The sequence below is a fragment of the Crinia signifera genome, chromosome 3 (genome assembly GCF_055691185.1).
Source record: "Crinia signifera chromosome 3, ASM5569118v1, whole genome shotgun sequence".
Taxonomy (NCBI): domain Eukaryota; kingdom Metazoa; phylum Chordata; class Amphibia; order Anura; family Myobatrachidae; genus Crinia; species Crinia signifera.
This window is the reverse complement of record NC_139219.1, coordinates 277,943,511-277,965,746: the sequence shown is the minus strand read 5'-3', so window position 1 is coordinate 277,965,746 and position 22,236 is coordinate 277,943,511. Positions and strand designations below refer to the sequence as shown.

Below are 22,236 nucleotides of genomic sequence, written 5' to 3'. Positions count from 1 at the left end.
AAGAATGACTTCCTCTGCAAAATATTATCCACACAAACCAGTCACCCACTATACGCTGAAGTGTACCGTTAAATTGAAAAAATGTTTTGCCAAAACAAAATAACCCAGACTGCTTTCAATTTGTGTATTGATATACATTTATATTATCTGTCAGTATATGATTTCATGGATTTTGTTTGGTAATAACATAGTATATTGCATAAGACTCTATTTGCTATGGATATGTGTGTCCAATTTGTCAGTCTCTTGGGAATTGGACACTTTATTTTTTATATTCTAATCTTTACAAGCACAATGTATGTCACAGATATAAAACCTAGTGTGTGCACATAGTAATCAGGTGAATGCGACATGTAAATAGAAACAGCACTGCTCTCAGACGTTCCCCTTTATAAGGGTAACCCAGGAGTTCCTGTTGCTTGCATTAATGTCACATATGATGAACCAGTAGACTCTATGCCCAGGTGAGCACTTTGTGCGAGTACATGAAAATGGAGGAGTTGTCTATAGAATCCAATTATAGTTTACATATATGGTTGTTTTGTAAATGTAATAATTTGGTATTTTAGAACCGACAGTATTGCTGTTATTCACATCATACATGTATGTGTTTATATTTCCTTTTTAAATAATAAAAATCAGATTGCGAAACAAAGAGAAAAAAAAGAATCCAATTATATTTTAGCTATCATTTATCTACTGCATTCCAGAAAATGATACCTTAAATCTGATTGGGTGTCTGGGACAACAACCTAACTTTTCCTATTTTGGAAATTTTAGAAAATATTCCAATTGGTGTGTAAATATGTGTGTGCGTGTTATTTAGACATACCTTGGCAAATAGAGTCTATAGTGTGTGTCACCCAGTGTACCGTATGTGTCCATGTGTGTAAGGCATAGCTATATGTGGGTGTGGGTGTGGCTTGCATTAAATCCCTTCCTGTCGTGGCAGGACATTCTACCACTTCGATGTGGCATGGGACAGCTCTATGCACAACTCCCTACTGCTGAATCGTGTCACTCCGTACAGAGAGAAGATCTACATGACGCTGTCTGCGTATGTAGAGGTGAGGCACATGTATACTTGACAGATGTACCTCATTTCAAGGGTTCTAAAGATTTGTCCATGTATATCAGTATTGACCACCTAATGAATAAAGATCTTACAATTCAGCACGTTAGATAAATATACAGTATAGCCATGCAGTGGCAAACGCAGGATAATTAGAGGGGGCTTTCCAAATGTAATCCAAAATTTCCCAATCTGCAGCGCATTGGAGTAAGTACGTGAGTCTGGGGGAGTGCTAACAAAATTTGTCTTTTTATACACTATACACTGGATACTGTATGAAATACAGTATTAATATTTAACAGTACAGATGGTCTATAGTATAGGCTGTTCCAAACATTTAAATAAGATAAGTGGTCAGGAAAAGGTTAAACATATCTTAATAAATAAATACACAAACATAATAGAACCAGTACTGCACTTTTTAAGCTCACAGTCTCCCACTTCATGGTAAGGCTCCTGTCTCTTCCTCCTGACAGCTGCTCTCTGGTCCATGTGATGTTTGAGGGCTCAGATCCACACATAAAGTAAATGTGGTAGAAGAAGCTGGTATACTAGGCATGTGCAGCAGCTCTGCTCTGTCCCTTACACTGCATGATGTGGTGGCAGCTCTATTGATCATATTATATACCAGTGCTATTGTTGCCACAATTTAAGGCATTTGCAAAGAGGAGGGGGTTTCCGGGCAACCAGAAACCCCCCCCTGCATTTGCCTATGCCATGTATTCTTGGTAGCTGAAGCAGAGCAAATTAATTCTTATTGCGCACGACCAGAACACAACAGATTATAAATCATTGTGCCTTGGGGCCTTATTCTAGTTCACTCTTTCTGACAAAATCCTTCTTAGATGGACAAAACAATGTGCACTGCAGGGGGGCAGATGTAACTTGTGCAGAGTGAATTAGATTTGGGTGGGGTTTTACTTCAAAGTGAGATCTTCAGTATATTGCAGTGTAAAAATAAAGCAGCCAGTATTTACCCTGCACAGAAACAAAATAACTTACCCAAATCTCATTCTCTCTGCACATTTTACATCTGCCCCACCTGCAGTGCACATGGTTTTGTCCATCTAAGAAGGATTTTGTCATAAAGAGTGAACTAGAATAAGGCCCATAATGCCTACAAATTAGATATTATATTTTCAACAGTGATAATCTCCTATGTGATTTGCTGCTTGGAAATATGGGGAGAGAGAAGGGCAGTGTTTGTTCTTAAACAGACATTTGTGCTCTTTTACACATAGATCAACATAGATCCTAACAATGCAAACTTTAAATAAAAGCAACTTTATTCGATGCTGTGGACACATTAGACACCATTCATCCAACAGAGTGAAGCTGCCAGCCTTGTCAACTGTAAATACTATCAATAAGTAACAATAAAATGAATACACAGTAAAGAGGAAATTCATCTAGCCCTCATAATTTACTGGATGTGAAAAGGGTGGTAGCCTGGTATTTTAAGGATTATTCAATTAGAACTTCCTTTTTTTCTCACCTACTAAATTACCTTTTTATGCACTAACACACATAGACCTGTATTCAGTGCGGTCGGTGAGGGGGTTAAGCAGCTCACCCTATTCAATGTTCTGGGGGAATCCTCGCTGTCACAGGACAGTGAGGATTCCCCCAAACAGCGAGGCTCGTGGCTAATGCAGGGAGCCCACTGCATTTTGCTGCGAGTCTCGTTGTTTCAGCGGCCGCATATGCCGATTCCCCCTCGCACCAACAAATGGAGCGAGGGGGAATTGGCGTGTGCAGGGGGTCAGGTGAATACTGACAGGGTGAGCTGTGATAGCAAGCAGGCAGCACTGCTTGCTGTCACAGCTCCCCCCGGCATTGAATATACCCCATAGTATGAAGGAATCATTTGCTGGACCTATGTAATAAAATGGTTGCTGCACACAAAAACAGTCAATTTATTTGGGGTTTTTTTCCCCCTGTTAACTGCAGCCTGCCTTCAGGCTTAATTGAATAGCCCTGAGGCATCAATAAGTCTGCAGTAAAATGACCACTACTAATTAAATCCCCCCTTTTAGTCATTTAAATGAGTAAGGACATTTTTTTATTAAAACTGTTGTTTGTTCCCAAAGATGGAGAATTGTACACAGCCAGCTGTGATCACCAAAGACTTCTGCATGGTCTTCTATTCTCGGGATGCCAAATTGCCTGCCTGCCGCTCCATCCGAAACCTGTTTGGTACAGGCAGCCTTCGCGCATCTGAAAGGTACGTTCATGATAACTGCACATAAGCATTGCAACATACCTACCTCAATCCACAAAAATCATCTTTTTAGTTAGACTTTAACTGGGAGTAAATTCTAGGGGTATATTTAGGGTCCAGCAGCGGTAATAACCCTTATGTATAGTTCTACAGTATATTGCATCTGTACATAATGTTCCAATGCTGCAATTTATCATGCCATGGCTACACAGTGAGGGTTTTCCGGTCACTGACAGCCTAACACTGCCAACAAAGGGTTAAAGAAATATGTGCATGTGTGTGTTTTTGTCTGCACATGTGCATAATGATATTACCAACAGGACATTCACAGCGAAACCTCTACAGTTTGTGGACAAAGCCATTGTTTTCTCCACTTGTCTGAGGGCACCATCCTTACAGAGGTTTATGGGGTTTATGCGGTCTGGCCAGTCGTGGCCAAATGCCACAGACGTGTAACCTCTGTAAGGCACCATCCTTACAGAGCTTACCTCCAGGGCTTCTCAGCACCCTAGGCAAAACTTCAACCTATTGCCCTCCATACTGTCACCCATACCCACTTTCTAAACTCCTAAGGCATACTTACATAACATTCTGGAATGGCAGGGAGGCTCCCAAAAATTGGGTGGTCCTCTCAGCCCCCCAGGACGGGGGGCAAGTCCCCTGCTTTCCCTGGAGGCATCCCTTTGAAATCCATGACAGAGTGCAAAGTAGGGAAGTATGCCTCAAGGGAAAGTATGGAGGTGAGGTCTTAGAAGTTCCACAGCAGCCACCTGCATTATCTACAACAAGGATCCTCATAGACATCCTTGATTTTTTGATAGGCAGACTCGTGGCGCCCCCAGATCCCATCACCCTAGGCAGCTGCCTTAAGCTGCCTAATGGTAGAGCCGGTCCTGGTTACCTCTTGGGAAATTAGGAGAAGCTGAGATAAGTTCTCTTACAAAACACAGGAGAAAGGACTTACACAGAGACCCCACAGTGTCATTGCTTCACGTGGTGTGTTCCATGTCAAGCTAAATATTCTGTTATAAAGCAGGATACAATTGTATATTGTATATGAAAAGTTATATCCATTTATTATTTGTACATTAGCAATGATTCTCTTTTCCACAGCAACCGTGTAACTGGAGTATATGAGCTCAGTCTTTGCCGGGTTGCAGAAGCCAGCAGTCCAGGTGAGTGACTCTTTTTTTAACAGGCAGATTAACACCGCCACGCTGAATGACCCCCACCTCACCATACGAATTCCTGTGCAGGGATGCGAATGGAGAAATCATTTGATGGTTATTTCCCATCAAATTATTTCTTCTACTGTGCCTGGTGCTCGCAGCCGCCACCAGACCCAGGAGTCACTCAGCGTATCCATGTGATTTCAGGATTGGCGCTGGCGTCATGCGCCCACCCGGAACAGGCCGGGGAATACCCCATGAAACATCGGGGGTCCACCCTGGAGCGCCCCTTGCGTGTCAGTCACCCAGCGTACGGCCAGTGGAGGGAATCCATTGCACAGTTCAGTATGCTTGGAGACCATGTGCACAGCACCCCGTGCATATATACGTGGTTTTAACAATGTTCGGTGGGCTGCGAATTCACAGCCCTCCGAACAGATCTGAATTCGGCCCTACAGTATGTGCCAAATATACTAGGGTGTGAGAATCAGAAAGTGAGATATTTTGGGAGAGTTTTACTTTTTTTTTTTTTAAAGCGGCAATCAATTACACTGCAAACCCAGGTTGATTTTGCCATATAATTGATTGACGTTTAAAAAAAAATGGGAAAACTCTCCCAAAATATCTCACTTTCTGATTCTCACGACCCTATTACATTTAGCCTAAGGTTTCAAACCCATTGCCCTAGTGGCTGCTCCAGTCACGCCTTGCACCAGATGTCTCATCTGATGCCGTGGCTTTCAATTATGATAACTTTACATTATATAGATGATGTCTTTCAAGAATCCACTTCCTTCAGACTACATTATAAATGTGGTTCTGAACTTTCACTGTTTGACGGTATCAAATATATAATTATATATATATAAAGAAGTTTTCCACAAATCATCACACCCATTCTAATGCTATTGTATGAACATTGCTGTATGTTACCACATTGGGATGTCCCCCTAGGCATGCAGAGAAGACGCAGGCGTGTGCTAGACACCTCGGTTGCATACGTGCGGGGTGAGGAGAACCTTGCAGGCTGGAGACCACGGAGTGACAGCTTAATCCTTGACCATCAGTGGGAGTTGGAGAAACTCAGCCTACTACAGGAGGTATTTCCAGATTATATATTTTCTTTTAGCACAGATAACATGTGGGCGGTTAGTCAGGCGCATTCACCTTCATCATAAACTCATTCCAGTACTTGCAGGATCCTGCAAACTCCTCCCTTAGGGGGTTATTCTGAAAGGCACAATCATTCTCTAATGGAACAAACCATGTGCACTGCAGGTGGGGCTGATGTAACATGTGCAGAGAGAGTTGGATGTGGGTGTTTTATTGTTTCTGTGCAGGGTAAATACTGGCTGCATTATTTTTACACTGCAATATAGAAATCAGTTTGAAGTACACCCCCCACCCAAATATAATTCTCTCTGCACATGCTACATCAGCCCCACCTGCAATGCACATGGTTTTGCCCATTAGAGAGTGATTGTGCCTTTATGAGTGAATCTGAATAACCCCCTTAATTCCTGAATTCAGTGGTGGCATTGTTGTGGGCATTTAATGAGCCATCAGCTAAAAGCAAGATATTGACTTGGAAGCCACCAGTGGAGAGACATTTTGTCTGTTTGTCTGATAGAATGTGACTAAGATTTATCAGTGGAGCTTATTTAGTAACTAGGTGATTCATCGCGCCCTACGGGCGCTCTTCACACCGTCGTAAGGGGCTGCGCCCCCTTAATTTGTGAACGTTTGTATATGAGAAATATGGTTAGAATTGTATGAAAGATGCCCTGTATTGCAACTTAGGTGTCCGCGAATCGTGGGAGGGGGGGTCGCGGAGGGTGCCGCGAATTGCAGGAGGGGGGGTCGCGGGGGGTGCCGCGAATTGCAGGAGGGGGGGTTGTGGGGGGGTGGATGCTGCGAATCGCGGGAGGGGAGGGATTGCAGAGAATCGCGGGAGGGGGGTCGCGGGGTGGGTTGCCGCAAATCGCGGGAGGGGGGTTACGGGGGAGAGGGTTGCGGCGAATCATGGTAGGGGGGGTCGCGGGGGGTGTGCCGTGAATCACGGGAGGGGGGGTCACGGGGTGGGGTGCCGAGAATCGTGGGGGGGTGTGTGTGTGCCGTGAATCGCGGGAGTGGGGGTTGCGGGGGGGGGGGGTGGGGGTGTGTGACGCGAATCGCCACAAGAAAAAATCAACACAGAAAGGTCAACACATGTAAATGTTGACATAAGTGTGGCACTTCATTGGTGTCCATGTCGACACATGAGAATGAATATGAAAACATTCAAAAAATGAAAAAAAAACTTCAAAAACTCATGTCAACCTTTTTCATTGTCGACCATAGCCATGTCAGTGTTTTCCATGTGCAATTTAATTCTGGAGCTGCCGCGAATTGCGGGAGGGGGGGTCGCGGGGGTGGGTGCCGCGAATCGCGGGAGGGGGGGTTACGGGGCGGGGTTGCGGCGAATCATGGAAGGGGGGGTCGCGGGGGTGTGCCGTGAATCACGGGAGGGGGGGTCACGGGGTGGGGTGCCGAGAATCGCGGGGGAGGTGTGTGTGTGTGTGCTGTGAATCGCGGGAGTGGGGGTTGGGGGGGGGTGACGCAAATCGCCACAAGAAAAAACTTAACACAGAAAGGTCAACACATGTAAATGTTGACATAAGTGTGGCACTTCATTGGTGTCCATGTCGACACATGAGAATGAATATGAAAATATTCAAAAAATGACAAAAAACTTCAAAAACTCATGTCAACCTTTTTCATTGTCGACCATAGCCATGTCAGTGTTTTCCATGTGCAATTTAATTCTGGAGCTGCCGCGAATCACGGGGGGGGTGCCGCGAATTGCGGGAGGGGGGGTCGCGGGGGTGGGTGCCGCGAATCGCGGGAGGGCGGGGTTCACAGGGGTTCCGGTGGGGGGTTGCCACGAATTGCGGGAGGTGGGGGGTCACGGGGGGTGCCGCGAATCGCAGGAGGGGGGGTTGCGGGGGGTGTGACGCGAATCGCCACAAGAAAAAATCAACACAGAAACGTCAACACATGTAAATGTTGACATAAGTGTGCCACTTCATTGGTGTCCATGACAATGAATATGAAAAAATTAAAAAAATTAAAAATAAATCTTCAAAAACTCATGTCAACCTTTTTCATTGTCGACCATAGCCATATCAGTGTTTTGCATGTGCCATTTAATCCTGGGGCTGCTGCGAATTGCCGGGGGGGGGTGCCGCAAATCGCAGGAGGGGTGTCGCAGTGGGGGTGCCGCCAATCGTGCAAGGGGGGGTCGCGGGGGGGTTCTTTTTGCCGCGAATCGCGGGAGGGAGGTCGCGGGGGGGTGTTTTTTCCGCGAATCGGGGGGGGGGGTCACGGGGGAGGGTTTGCCGCGATTCGCGGGAGGGTGGTTATGCCGCGAATTGCGGGAGGGGTCGTGGGGGGGTTCTTTTTGCAGCGAATCGCGGGAGGGGGGGGTCACGGGGGTGTTTTTGCTGCGAATCGCGGTAGGGGGGGTCATGGGGGAGCATTGGTGTCCATGTCGACACATGAGAATGAATATGAAAACATTCAAAAAATGAAAAAAAAACTTCAAAAACTCATGTCAACCTTTTTCATTGTCGACCATAGCCATGTCAGTGTTTTCCATGTGCAATTTAATTCTGGAGCTGCCGCGAATCGCGGGGGGGTGCCGCGAATTGCGGGAGGGGGGGTCGCGGGGGTGGGTGCCGCGAATCGCGGGAGGGGGGGTTACGGGGCGGGGGTTGCGGCGAATCATGGGAGGGGGGGTCGCGGGGGTGTGCCGTGAATCACGGGAGGGGGGGTCACGGGGTGGGGTGCCGAGAATCGCGGGGGAGGTGTGTGTGTGTGTGCCGTGAATCGCGGGAGTGGGGGTTGGGGGGGGGGGGGGGGGGGTGGGTGGGGGGGGTGTGACGCAAATCGCCACAAGAAAAAACTCAACACAGAAAGGTCAACACATGTAAATGTTGACATAAGTGTGGCACTTCATTGGTGTCCATGTCGACACATGAGAGTGAATATGAAAATATTCAAAAAATGACAAAAAACTTCAAAAACTCATGTCAACCTTTTTCATTGTCGACCATAGCCATGTCAGTGTTTTCCATGTGCAATTTAATTCTGGAGCTGCCGCGAATCACGGGGGGGTGCCGCGAATTGCGGGAGGGGGGGGTCGCGGGGGTGGGTGCCGCGAATCGCGGGAGGGCGGGGTTCACAGGGGTTCCGGTGGGGGGTTGCCACGAATTGCGGGAGGTGGGGGGTCACGGGGGTGCCGCGAATCGCAGGAGGGGGGTTGCGGGGGGTGTGACGCGAATCGCCACAAGAAAAAATCAACACAGAAAGGTCAACACATGTAAATGTTGACATAAGTGTGCCACTTCATTGGTGTCCATGTCGACACATGACAATGAATATGAAAAAATTAAAAAAATTAAAAATAAATCTTCAAAAACTCATGTCAACCTTTTTCATTGTCGACCATAGCCATGTCAGTGTTTTGCATGTGCCATTTAATCCTGGGGCTGCTGCGAATTGCGGGGGGGGGTGCCGCGAATCGCGGGAGGGGGGTCGCAGGGGGGGTGCCGCCAATCGTGCAAGGGGGGGTCGCGGGGGGGTTCTTTTTGCCGCGAATCGCGGGAGGGAGGTCGCGGGGAGGAGTGTTTTTTCCGCGAATCGGGGGGGGGGGGTCACGGGGGAGGGTTTGCCGCGATTCGCGGGAGGGGGGGGTCGCGGGGTGGTGGTTATGCCGCGAATTGCGGGAGGGGTCGTGGGGGGGTTCTTTTTGCAGCGAGTCGCGGGGGTGTTTTTGCTGCGAATCGCGGTAGGGGGGGGTCACGGGTGTTTTTGCCGCGAATCGCGGGAGGGGGGGGCGCGCGGGGGGGGAGGTTTTGCCGCAAATCGCGGGAGGGGGCGCTCACCTGGTGGCTGTGGAGTAGCAGTGCTGGGCAACATGGGAAGGCAGTGGGTGTCTGGCACTGTCTGTGGGCTCACTGGGCTGGTTCTCTGTCACATACCTCCCAACATGACCCTCTCCAGGAGGGACACAATGCTCTGTTTCTAGACTTCCCCTTAATGTATGATTGCCATCACCTGTTTTAAACAGGTTAATTTCTCAGAAAGGTGTTCAGCACAGATGAAGGCAATCACACATTAAGAGGAAAGTCCAGGAACAGAGCGTTATAGACACAAACACCCACTTTGAGTGACAGATGTAGCCAAATATATAGGAGATACACAGGTGCACATGTATAAAACCTTCTTAATAGGACAAGTGCCCATAGCAGCCAATCAGATTCTAGCTAGCATTTTATAGATTGTAAGTGATAGCTTAAATCTGATTGGCAGAATGTAGTTGGATGCTGGAGGTTTAAATTAAAATACTGTATGTCTTTGTAATTTTCAGGTTGAGAGGACCCGGCATTACCTGCTGCTACGGGAGAAGCTGGAAGCCACACTCAGGGGAGCCACAGACGCTTTTACTCCTTCTCCCAGTGATGAGATGCCCCTTAGCCCTATATGTCAGCTGGTGCAACTCACAGAACCAGGGTCCCCACATGTGGAGGAAAACCCACTGGAGACTGCCAGTGAGAGACAGAAAGAGCTGGCTGCCAAGGTACTTACTGTATATTCTTATTTCTCAGTACTATTCAATGAAAACACCCATTTTCCATAATCCCACCTCACAGGCAGTTACTTTATGATATGACTGCTTAAATAAATATACAAAACTGAACTTATATAAGAACTACAGCTTTAAAAATAAATGACACAAGATTGATCCCACCATGGCCCTCACTGTGCGGAGTTTGTATATTCTCCCCGTTCTTGCATGGGTTTCCTCCAGGTACTCCAGCACTGGGGTGCTTGCAGAGGTAAGACAGCAGAGTGCCGTCTTACCTCTACGAGCACTGGAGTGTAGCGGTGATGTCCAGCCCAGGTGGGGCAGAGTTCAACTTTGAGTCCTGGTTCAGGTATTCAAAAGGTGGAAATGATACTTTGTAATCCACAATGTGATTGGAGGAAGGATGAAGAGGGGTGCTGGGCGCCTGACGTGTTTCGCTGAGGGTCTCTCAGCTTTATCATACCTTTAAATTCTCTTTTCACGTAAATGAAATAAAGCTGTTCCCATAATTTGAAAAACAATTGTTATAAATCATGTACATGACATACTTTGTATATATACAATATATCTCTGTCATTATTAAAATAGCATGTTATTACCAGTCACTCATTTTGTATTTTTTACAGTGTCTTCGCCTGCTCACCCACACCTTCAACAGAGAATACACCTACAGCCATGTGTGCGTGAGTGCCAGTGAGAGCAAGGTGAGAGATCCCCAAGGGAGATAAGTCCCTGCACTGTACATACTGTACTGTATGCATCCGAATGAACATTGTTCCAGGCCCACTGTTCCTTTCTACAAATGGATTCCGTGAATGAATCTATGAGACTAGACCCCGCTATATCATCATAAGCGATAACATTCCATCATTTGTATTTTCAGCTTTCTGAGATGTCAGTCACACTTCTGCGTGACCCCTCCCTTCCTGGCCTTGGTGTCTCATCTCTCACGCCATCTAGCACCTGTCCTTCCCTTGTAGAAGGACGATACTGCAGCCAAGAGTCCAGGTCAGTTATGATCAACCTTCAAAAAAAGTCCTGGCTGGACTGTAAAAATATCACAGTGTTTATAGCACTTATATTTTCTTTATAGTATATATATGTAAAGGCTTAGAATTGGCTTCCTAGGGGTTGTTCACTAACAATGTGCAAATGCAGCATGAACACCTTTAGCTTGAGGTGCCCATACAAAGTACAATTGCTGAGTGCGATGAGATGCGCGCTCCAGTCACACATCTCATCGCACAGCTCATAAAGTATGTGCTGCACATACTATTTGTACTAGATCTTATCTCATTGCATTGCAAAACCTATGCAATGCAATGCGATCTAGTCCAAATTGTATACAATAATTGTACCGTGTATGGGCACCTTTACAGTGGATCAAGCTATTGTTGTATTATCTGGAGGCAGAGATTTTTAGATTTCCATTAGACAAATGTCACTTGTGCCTCCTTTTAAACCAGTATTCAAATGAATTTTTATAAATGGCATTGTCCTAATAGGAATATGTAACTGCTGTATTTCATGAATAAGACTAATTGGAAAGATGTATAAATGGAAGTTAATTTAGGTAAAGTTAGAAATGTTTCAGAATCTCCTCCAAAATCATTTAATATAATATGTGTAAAGTACCCAGAGGCTTGGAAACATAGATCTAGATTGCATTACAGGGCTCTAATTACATTGCTTTCTCCCTTCTGCCATGCACAGTCCGCAGCCTCTCTCATGTGCATTTACCTCTGAGAGGGACCCTCCAAGCCCCCCAGGGGAGCTGCAGAAGTCACCTAGCACAGGACTCAAGACCCCACTTAGCTTATTTGTTCCTGACATACAAGAAATCCGGGTTAGGTAAGTAGACTGAAGTTATCATTCATTATGTACAGTAATTCCCAGGAAATGCTTATGCTTTTTATGTTCATTTAAATATATATTAATACTGGTCATCCAACTTGGAAATGGGTTTGTGTGTCATCTATTCTGTTAAACAGAATGTGAATTAAATGACTATTTTCATAAGGCAGACTGTGAACACATAGTATACTTAAAGGTTCTATAACTTTGAAACATGGTGCCTTATTCTTGTTTACTATTGCGCATGTGAATTTCTGCACATGTGCATACACTCAGTGAGAGTGGGCACGGCGAACTGCTAGTTCGCCATCCCGTTTGCATCTACCAGTGTGGGCATGGGGCGCGGCGATAGGCTGCGCCCTTGGGAACGCCCAGCATTTCATGCAGCGAATTTCGGCAGTTATATGTATGGTGGTACACGTATAGATGCAAGATCTTACCTTGTTCCTCCTGTCCTGTTACCATGCACCTGAATGAACGAGTGAAAGAGGAAGCACTGTGCGACAAATCCTGATCACCTTCGCTTCATCCTGCACATATTATCATAGCATTGTTCATGGATTCTAACATCAGCAGAATATGTACAGGGCAGGAGGATTCTTTATTTCCCTCATTTTGTCCTGCCACTCGCCACCCTTGTAAAACAGGGACAGTGAGAGGAAGTGCTTGTGATTCATTCATTTTTCTCTCTGAGCTTCAGTGATTTGGAATCAATGATCCCGGTGAGGCAGGAAATAGGTTCATGGGGTAGAGGGCAGTGCTGTAAATGATGCTACAGGTATCATGGCATTGACGAGCAATTAGCATCATATTTTGTCTTTTTTGATGATCTTTTTGGTGTGGAAGAATTCTGAATTAAAAATTCCAGTGGGAAAAGAAAAAAACATAGAACTGGTCAGGGAAAACCTGGCTACTTGTTTTATCCATTGTCATAATCTGTTAGCACATGCATACAGTGCAGAAGTGTGGCGTCCTGCAAGTATTATAACAGCTGGGGCTATAGTGAGTCAGTATTTTTAGTGCTCTTATTATGCACTAGTTACCAACCTGTCAAACTGACAAGACTTGCTGGGAGCTAGGGTCATGCTAAGGCATGTGTGTGTAGGTGTAGGGGTGTATGTGTGTATGTAGGTGTAGGGTGTGTGTGCGCACACCCACAAGGAGCACCATTGGGCACCATCTGTGGCTGATGGTACACCATATATGTGAGGAGCAGTATTAGGGTTTTATTATATAGGATTCAGACATTTACATTTAGATGTCACAAAAGTGATTACCATTTAAATTGATTGTAAAATACAACGCTTTTCTTCTTGCTCATTTCTCCCAGCCCCATCGTTTCTAAGAAGGGGTACATACATTTCCTGGAGCCTCACACAGGGGGCTGGGTAAAGAGGTACGTGGTGGTCCGACGTCCTTATGTCTACATCTACAATAATGATCGTGACTCAGTGGAGAGAGCCATCCTTAATCTCTCTCAGGCCCAAGTGGAATACAGTGAGGATCAACAGGCCATGCTGAAGGTAAAATTACACCATATTCCTGTATTATTGATGGAGGGGGGAGATCTGTACCAATTATTGGTAGGGTGAGAATCAGGGTTCCCTATTTGAAGAAACAAACAGCCTTGGCCACAATATAGGATGTAGAATGCACCCTTCCTTCTTCCAAATAGGGTAAAACAATTCAACAGACTTACAGTATTCTTGCTTATACTATTCTACTGGTTGCAGCAGGAGTTCAGTTAGGCGACAGTAAGCATTGTGGGTTAAATATTGTAGGTAGAAAATGCGCGGATGAGGGAAAATATGGACACATGGGAGCCCTAATGCTATTAGGTAGACATTTGATGCACTATGTAAGAAACTGATACAAAATAAATAGACTAGCACAGGGGTTCCCAATCTTTTTTGAATCCCGGCACCCTAGAGTATCGGAATTTTTTTCACGGCACCCCTAGGCCCCCCAAAAAATTATTAGATTGGGTTTATATGCAATTCTTAGGTTCAGTTATGTGGTAAAGGGCAGGATTTGCTTCTGTTTGTACACATTTTACCATTGGCAGCCACCAGCACTGGTTTTGCCCATTAATAATTAACCATAAATAATTTGAATTGGTCCTGGATCACCAACCCGGGGCACCCCTGCAAGTGTTCCGAGGCACCCCAGGGAGCCACGGCACACAGTTTGGGAACCACTGGACTAGCAGATTAATACCTCCAATCAGGTGTGAGCCCTTGGGAGGTTTCCATGTTTTCATTGTACTATTACATGTCTTGTTTTTACTTCTGCAGACGCCCAACACGTTCGCTGTGTGCACACAACACCGCGGCATTCTGCTGCAGGCCAGCAATGACAAGGACATGCATGACTGGCTCTACGCCTTCAACCCTCTCCTGGCTGGCTCCATTCGGTGAGGCTGTGTGATGGACTTCAGGGGGGGACGGGTCCCCTACACAGCTGGGGTGGAAGATATTTATTGCTAGTTGTTGGCATTGTGTTATTGCATAATACTCCATGCCACACAATTTGTAGATACAATGTAAAACTCAACATTGCAGGTAGTTCTATGTCCATAGTTGAGTATAATGCTGTAATACTCCTGTGTAAGTGCAATGGGTGAGGGAACCCTACTAAGACTAAAGCATTTGTGGAGGATGCTGGCATGTTGGGTCACAAATAGCGTTGCCACTTGGTTTACACTGGCAGAGCCTGGTATAAGTGTTTCTGATGTGGGTCCTGTGTAGTGTGAAATTCATGGCTCCTTCATTGACTTTCTGTCTCTTTCTTTCTTTGTCTTTCTGCTCCTCTCTTAGGTCCAAACTGTCTCGACGCAGAACAGCCCAAATGAGAATTTAATGGGATGCACATACTCTTCCCTGCTTTTATCAACATGTTACACAACTTATTCACCCCCAAAAACCTGCACATTACAACAGCCCCACTCCTCTAAGCACCATGCTCACGCTTACTCCTCCTGTTCCCACTGAAGATCTCCTCCTTTATTCTTATTGCCTAGGAGGTACTTGCGGCTTTCCAGTTGTTCTTGAAATACAACTCTCAGCGAGCTGAGAGCTTTACATTAACAGCTGGAGACTCGCGCGGTGCCCACAACTGGTCCAGGGAATCTCACTGTGCTGCACTCTTTGTTCTGTATTTTTCCTTTCTTCACTGCACTACACTATGGGCAGATAGCAATGACCCTTTGTATGCAAGACAGCGTAGTAGGCGGTTCAGGAAATTATATTGTGCTGGTCTCAGTGGTCACAATACAATGCCTATAAACCAGTGGGAAGTTGATCAACTGAAACTAGATGCATTCTCTAGGCAGGAAGATTAGGTAATAATACAGATAGAATACTGAATCATGCAGATCCCTAGTAAGAGGCATTATGGAGTAATTGTGGAGGAACATGTGATCACTTTGTTTCCTCCCTTGCATGTGAAGTCTACTTCTAAACCATGAATCACGTGCCTGGAAATGCACAAAACATCAACACACAGGGCAGGAAGCATTTTGTGGTCAAGTGACATCACGGTGGTGGCATGAAAAGGGCAGTCACGTTCCTTGGTGACATCACTGGTTCCTAGTATATTAATAGCCTATATTAATAGCCTGCTTTCTCACCAATATTAGTTGCTTACCACAGGATGGTCGTTCTAAGTGTAGACAATGGGTACACATACATGTGGGACTGCTTGCTGTGTTATACATTCAATCACCACTATGAGGCCATACAAGAACATACATGCACACATGCACTTCCTTAGTTATATTTATTTGCACCATCTAATCTATCATTTTCCATAGTGGGTGTGTGACCATAACAAGCGCACACTATTCTGTTTAGGGAGGGTCATGCATTCACATAATAAGTATGTCTATAAGAGGCACAAGGTAATTTGTAGTGTGATTTAAATGACTCTAGGACCTTGCTGGTCACTGAGAAGTAATGCCATGATATACTGTACTACATGTATTTGCCCTATGTACAGTATGTACTTAGAATTTCACATGCAGGATCATGTTCTGGAGGCTATAGCACCATGAGAACTGAACTGAACCCAAAGCAAGTCCGAGCACACATACGCCAAAGAGAGAGGAACTGGGAGCCGGACATACATAAGAGAATTTCTCCATTCCTACTGTTTGCACTTTAAGAATGAATCTCTCAAGAATCAGAGCCTTAAAGCCCACTCACTACCTACGCTTGTTAATGTCAAGGCAATGTATATTAGCACTTTACTTCATTGGCCTTTAAGATAAAACCAAGGGATATCAATTAAATAATTAACGTAAATAAGACAGTCATAGGTTGGAGACATCGTCTATAGTCTGTGATCAAAATGTCATTGAATGCATATGAGACTGATCTTGCTCTTGGTTGGAAAGTGTTAGCACTGGGTTATTGAAAGTATTTGGGATGCCATAGTTTGGGTTTGTAGGACCTTCAATCTCATGGTCAGACAGCCTGAGACTATGAGGTCCGATCATCTCAGACTTGGGCTGATGCATGTCTGAGGCCAGCTAACCTGCAGAACATACAGTCCCAAATGAAACAAACAGTTATAGGAATTATCGTACAAGAGTGAGAATCGTGTTATCAAATGCATTCATTGACCTATGTATCAATCTATGTTAAATGTCCACTTCACTCCTGAACGCCAATTCTACAACATAAAAAAAGCATAAAATATAATATAATAATAATAAGGGGAATAATAAGTTACTATTTATCATTGACTTATGCTGTGACCATTGGACACCAGTACAAATAGTGAAAAATATGATATCAGTTATTAATTTTGATCAATTTCCTCTTTAATAAAATTACTAGTCAACAGAATCACAATAGTCCATCATGGTGCTGACTAATCCTTTACCAGCCATATTTGCAGGTAGTGTAACCATAGGGAATCAGGAAAGGAATGATTCAAACATGCCCAGGATTGGATAAATGCATTACTACATGACATATTGCTTTGCATCCTGGTTGGTGAATTTGTTGCTTGGAAAGTGAACAATGACTGTATTGTATAATATGTTAATGTCATGTTAATGATTTGTGGAGCGATAACATACTAAGCGACACGATTATGTATGTTCTAATGTGTGTTGCATGCTAACAGCAAACAGGAGCTTTATTTAACTCAATGATACATTTCTCATTGTACATATTTCTACAATAGTTTATGGGCAAAATAAATGTCATTTAAAAAAAAAAATATTGATAGATTTGCGATTTGACATCACAATTGTAAAAATTCCAGGATATTTTAAAATTATACCCAGTTTGGGCAACCATACAAAATAATTGCAACCGATTCTGGTAAAAAAAATTCTCTATATCTTATCTTTGGTATATACCGAAAATAATAACTGGATGCATGACTGCTCTATTCAGCTCCAGTGGTGGATTCGGGGTGGGCGAGGGTGATAGCGGAGTTCACATGCTCCCTTTGTAATTTATTGCGGCAATTGACATAATTATGGCACAGCGTCTTTGCTGGGCTGGGGCCATTCCAATCCCCCCCCCTGTCATTTCCATTGGGGAAGAAAGGTAATCCATCTTTGAAAGGTATCTATCTCCACATGACTTACTTACTGTATTTTATATGTAATTTAAAAAAAACACAGCTGTCTTGTAGTTTGCTTCTGTACTGTCCAGCAAGTCTAATTACTATTTATTCAGGCGGCCTTTTTCATTACTTGTTCCCTTGAGATGTGGCCCAAGGACAGGGAAGATCATATCTGCCTTAGGAGTGGGACACACAAGGAAGCAGGACAAGTAAAGGAAATGATATAGGAAAAGTTGCACAGGGCCAACCAATCAATGATAGTCATATAGAAGTGGACAACCTCTAGACACAAGATAGTATGGATAACATGTATAATGGGGACAGTAGTTGCTTTGTCAAAGTGCAGCATATTTGCCACTTATTATACTGCAGACCAGTGGAAGGATGTACTGTATATACTGTAGTGATACGTACAACAGCCCAGTCATCTACACTAATGCATTTCTTTATGTAAATTAGGGCAATTGAGTTTAAAACTATAATGAACAAAACCTTTTTAAGGGGATAGACGCCTCCGCATGTTGTATGGTGTTTTTCGGGGATTGATAAGTCAGGCAATTTGCAGACGTAGCCGTGAACTCTGTGTTACTTTATGTACATGAAATATAACTGAAAGAATATATGTTTAAATTACTGTTGGAGCAGATTTCCCATTTATTTTGTAATTTCTCATTATTTTGGCCAGAAAACTGATCATCTATGGAAGTGCAGGCGGCTTATTCTGCGTAGCATAACCTTGTCTGTATAACCGAACATGTAAAAAGTATTTCATACATGTCATGTCTTGTGCCTCTTATACAGTTTTTTTGTTCAACTGTAACTTATTACACTGTGTCGGTACAGTATGGTTGTTTCTTTTTGACTATGTAATTCAATGGCTTAGAAAACAGTATGTTTATCCAGGATGTGCTAATACTACAGAAGTTTTAATCCAGTATACAATAAAACTTTGATTTGAAGATTTGCCAATAATAAAAAAAAAAAACAACACACTGCATTCATTCCAGCAACAGCGGGGAAATGCCTAGCCTGGAAAAGACATTGCCGGGGAGATCTGGGAGGCTCTAGAATGCAGTAGCCGACTCCTCTGCCTCCCCCTGTCCTGGCAGACATCACTATTATGCCACGCTTAGGCAGCCTGTTGCTTTGCAGGTGATGAAGAATTATAAGCATGCTGTGACTTGTAGTCCTGCGATAGCTGTCCTACCTCAAATCTAGATGGAAATACCATATACACTAGTAAAAACTAAAAAGTTCTGAGATTAACTAAATAGATTGAATTGAAAATAACAAAGAAGACCAAGACCTGTCCATGTTGATGGTGGCTACTACACCCGATTAGATAGTCCTGTCACCTTTTACTGAAACACTTCTGTAATGTAAAGTATATAATAGTGCGGAAGTGATCACTGCTCTCACTGTCCTGTAAGCTGCTGTGCGGGGATGGTGCCCTCACCCTGCACTGACTAGTGCACTTGTCATTCTGTGCTGTGTGTTCCAGACCTCCAAACACCATATGGAAAGATCTTCCAATTAAGTTGCTGGTCACTCTGCCTTCCATATATTAAAGTATATCAAATGACTGTCAAGCCTATTTATTTAAATATGTATGTATTTTAACTACTATAGTAAAACTGTTTTATTTATGCATTGTATCATGTTATACCTGGCAAATGTAATTTTAATGACTTAGATGTTAAAATACAGTGCAGCTACATGTTCAGCAAGCATTCATGTTTTCTTTCTATAGTTCTACTTACCGCTACTTTATAATGTTCTCCTCTTCTCCTGGAGGACAGTCATTGGGCAGTTACATCACTGTCTGGGGCATGGTTTGACTTTCGTGAAATGTTTTCAGTGTATTTATAACCTATGTCCCCAGAAAACATGTCCGTTAAGAAACATACTTGCCAACTCTCCCTCGTTGTCAGGGAGACTCCCTGAAATAGTATCAATCTCCCTGACTCCCTGAAGAGTGTAGAAATCTCCCTTACTGCACCTTATTCCCATTATGTAGCTGCTATATTATTGGGGGAAACAAAGAAATCAGAGCTATATGCATTGAAATGGGATAAACAGTGCCATTTCTCTGAATTGGTTATAAGGTACAAAAATCCCAAGGGCTACATGCATTTTTTTTAAAGGTTCCTTGTGGCTACTTATATGGGCTTGATTCAGAGTTTATCACTCTTGCGTGAATTTGCAATCCGTATGGTTATCAAGTTACTGCAAATATTTATGGATCGTATCAAGCATGCGAGTGCCAAAATAGTGACAAAAATAGCAAAACTATCTCATCGCAATCCCTGATAGGTACTTGGTGTTTGGGGGTGGATACCTTTTGTTTTGTGTGTTTGAGTCTGTTACATTAATAGCTCTATCTGTCGTGGAAGGGTTAGACCCCTTTCAGATCGCACCCAGTTACCGGGTTCATGCTGTTTTGTTGCTGTTCAACATGGTAATAGGGGCGATCTGAAAGGGTTTAACGGGTCCAGCAAACCGGCCACACCCCGGCATTACGAACTGGTAATAAAGCAGTGTTCTTACCAGGTAATTGCTAAGTTGCTGTGCAGTGTGAATTGGTTAATCATATCTAGTGACCCAGTTCCCCTTCACACTTATGGAGGCTTGGAGCGCTGCCTCTGCCCCCCGCCAGCGATCCGACAATATTGACGGGTCGCTGAAGGGGCCATAGAGAGCCAAATGTATGGGTCGCTTCGGGATTAAATTGTTTCCAAGTCTCGATGAGTCCCTGCATTTTGCGATCTGGAAGCGGTATTACTCACATTTGCGCAGTGCATAAAAATCATTCAGTGGTTCATGAATTGCAGATGGATGTGCGACAAGATTTGCACAAGGCGGGTTTTCTTTCTGTCTGGGCGGTGGCTAACTGTTCACAGCCATCTGCAAATTTGCAGATGAGCGATCAGGTCTAAATCGCACCCAATATATGAGCAAGCTCTATAGAGTATCAGTGTCTTTTCATCAACACATAGATTTCACTAACTCAGATGTAACCATACACATCTGCGCTTATAGGTGTGACTTTCACAATCTCCATGAAATCCTTTTTAAAAAGAAGGCAAGTATGGGTAAAAAAAATAAAAGTACACTCGGTGAAGGTCATTTTGTGAGCTGAAAGTTAACTATATTTGTGAGAATACAGACGAAACATTTCAATAAAAACTAATGTTATCACTGAGGATTGAGCACGTGGCATTACCTGTGATTAAGGCCCCCATACATTAGGCAATTCACATACAATTTGGGCTTTTTTTCCCTATAATTGCAGTGATCAATCGCAAGAAAAGAGCTCAAATTGTATATAAATGACAGCATATCCAATGCAATGCGTGGTGCCATGAGCATCGGACCGGAGCCTGCGAGCTACCGGCTACACAAGCAATATTTTGGATTGCTTCCAAGCCAGGCAGGCTCAGCTGGGATTGCATGCGATATGTAGCCTGCAAAATGATCCTTCCTGGACAGCTCACTGGGTGATTGACAGCGACTTCTCCAAGGGGTGAATGGCCAGCTTAAGATATAAGCAGCAATGCTATGCCTAACATCTACATAACATTTAATCTACTTGACAATAGAACCGGAAGCCTCCTGCAGACTTGTTACTGTAGGCATTTGGGAGGGGGCGTGGCTGAGCTGTGGAAAAACCAACCACCCCCCCCCCCCCACCCCCCTTTCGACACCACTGAATGTATTATTTATTTATTAACAGTTACTTATATAGCACACACATATTCCGCAGCGCTTTACAGAGAATATTTGAACATTCACATCAGTCCCTGCCCCAGTGGAGCATACAATCTATATATATATATTTGTGGGAGGAAAATCCAACGCGTTTCGAGTTTTCCACTCGTTGTCAAAGAGTGGAAAACTTGAAATGCGTTGCTTGCCGGGAACGTGAGCCGGAAACACGCTACCCAAACTTCCGGTTTCAAGAGCCGCACGGAGGACTCCAGGGACACAGAGGACGCAGAGAACAACAGTGACAGCGCTACACTCAACCCCACAGCGGAGGAGAGGTATTGCAGGGACAATGTAGACCTGGTCACACCTGCGTGATCCCCGGAACCAGCCGAACAATATAACACAACCACAACCTACTCTAAAAAGGGCTGTAAAACATTTTACTCACTAACCCCCCTTTTTCCTAACAGGCAAGCACTTTGTTCATTATTCATACCCCTATTTTAATCCCTCACTATTTATTAAGGTATTACCATTTTTACAAGTGCCTTAAATTCCCCCCTTTTCTAAATCGTGCATACCAAAAAGCAAATGTTTGAATTTTAGCGCAACCCCCTTAAAAAGATGTATGGTACACAATCAATAATTGAAATTGATTTATTGTGACAAAACATAAAACAAGTGATAAAATGCAAATAATGTATCTTTACAATATTTCCACTGACAGAATTCAGAGCTTCTTAGTCACATCAGGCACAACAATTATGAAGACTTAATCTCACCATAGACCGAAATTGCGGTGGGCTAAACTTCAGTTTGAAGATCTGCGGCCACACCGCAGATGGCTTGCTATAGGGAAGTCCTCAATTTAAAGTGCTGGTGCGTCCATAAAGTGTCCAGTGGTCAAAAAGTGCAACGTGTAAAGTGCACTGAAGATTGCAGTCTGTATCCTATAGGTAGCTGCAACGCGTTTCGGAGAAACTAAGTCTCCTTTTTCAAGCTG

At 44.1% G+C, this 22,236-nt stretch overlaps 1 protein-coding gene across 18 annotated transcripts in view; it reads left to right on the top strand.

Moving 5' to 3' along the window:
• Window positions 1–19,248, top strand: part of KIF1A (kinesin family member 1A) — a 146,840-nt gene extending 127,592 nt beyond the window's left edge. For all 18 annotated transcript variants that reach the window (XM_083178152.1, XM_083178149.1, XM_083178148.1 and 15 more), the window contains 11 exons: window positions 953–1,067; window positions 3,163–3,296; window positions 4,407–4,468; window positions 5,417–5,562; window positions 9,873–10,082; window positions 10,718–10,795; window positions 10,975–11,099; window positions 11,805–11,942; window positions 13,276–13,468; window positions 14,240–14,358; window positions 14,762–19,248. In XM_083178152.1, coding sequence (XP_083034278.1) covers window positions 953–1,067; window positions 3,163–3,296; window positions 4,407–4,468; window positions 5,417–5,562; window positions 9,873–10,082; window positions 10,718–10,795; window positions 10,975–11,099; window positions 11,805–11,942; window positions 13,276–13,468; window positions 14,240–14,358; window positions 14,762–14,804 — 1,363 coding nt within the window. In that variant the 3' untranslated portion in view covers window positions 14,805–19,248. The remainder of the gene's footprint in view (window positions 1–952; window positions 1,068–3,162; window positions 3,297–4,406; window positions 4,469–5,416; window positions 5,563–9,872; window positions 10,083–10,717; window positions 10,796–10,974; window positions 11,100–11,804; window positions 11,943–13,275; window positions 13,469–14,239; window positions 14,359–14,761) is intronic.
• Window positions 19,249–22,236: the final 2,988 nt, after the last annotated feature.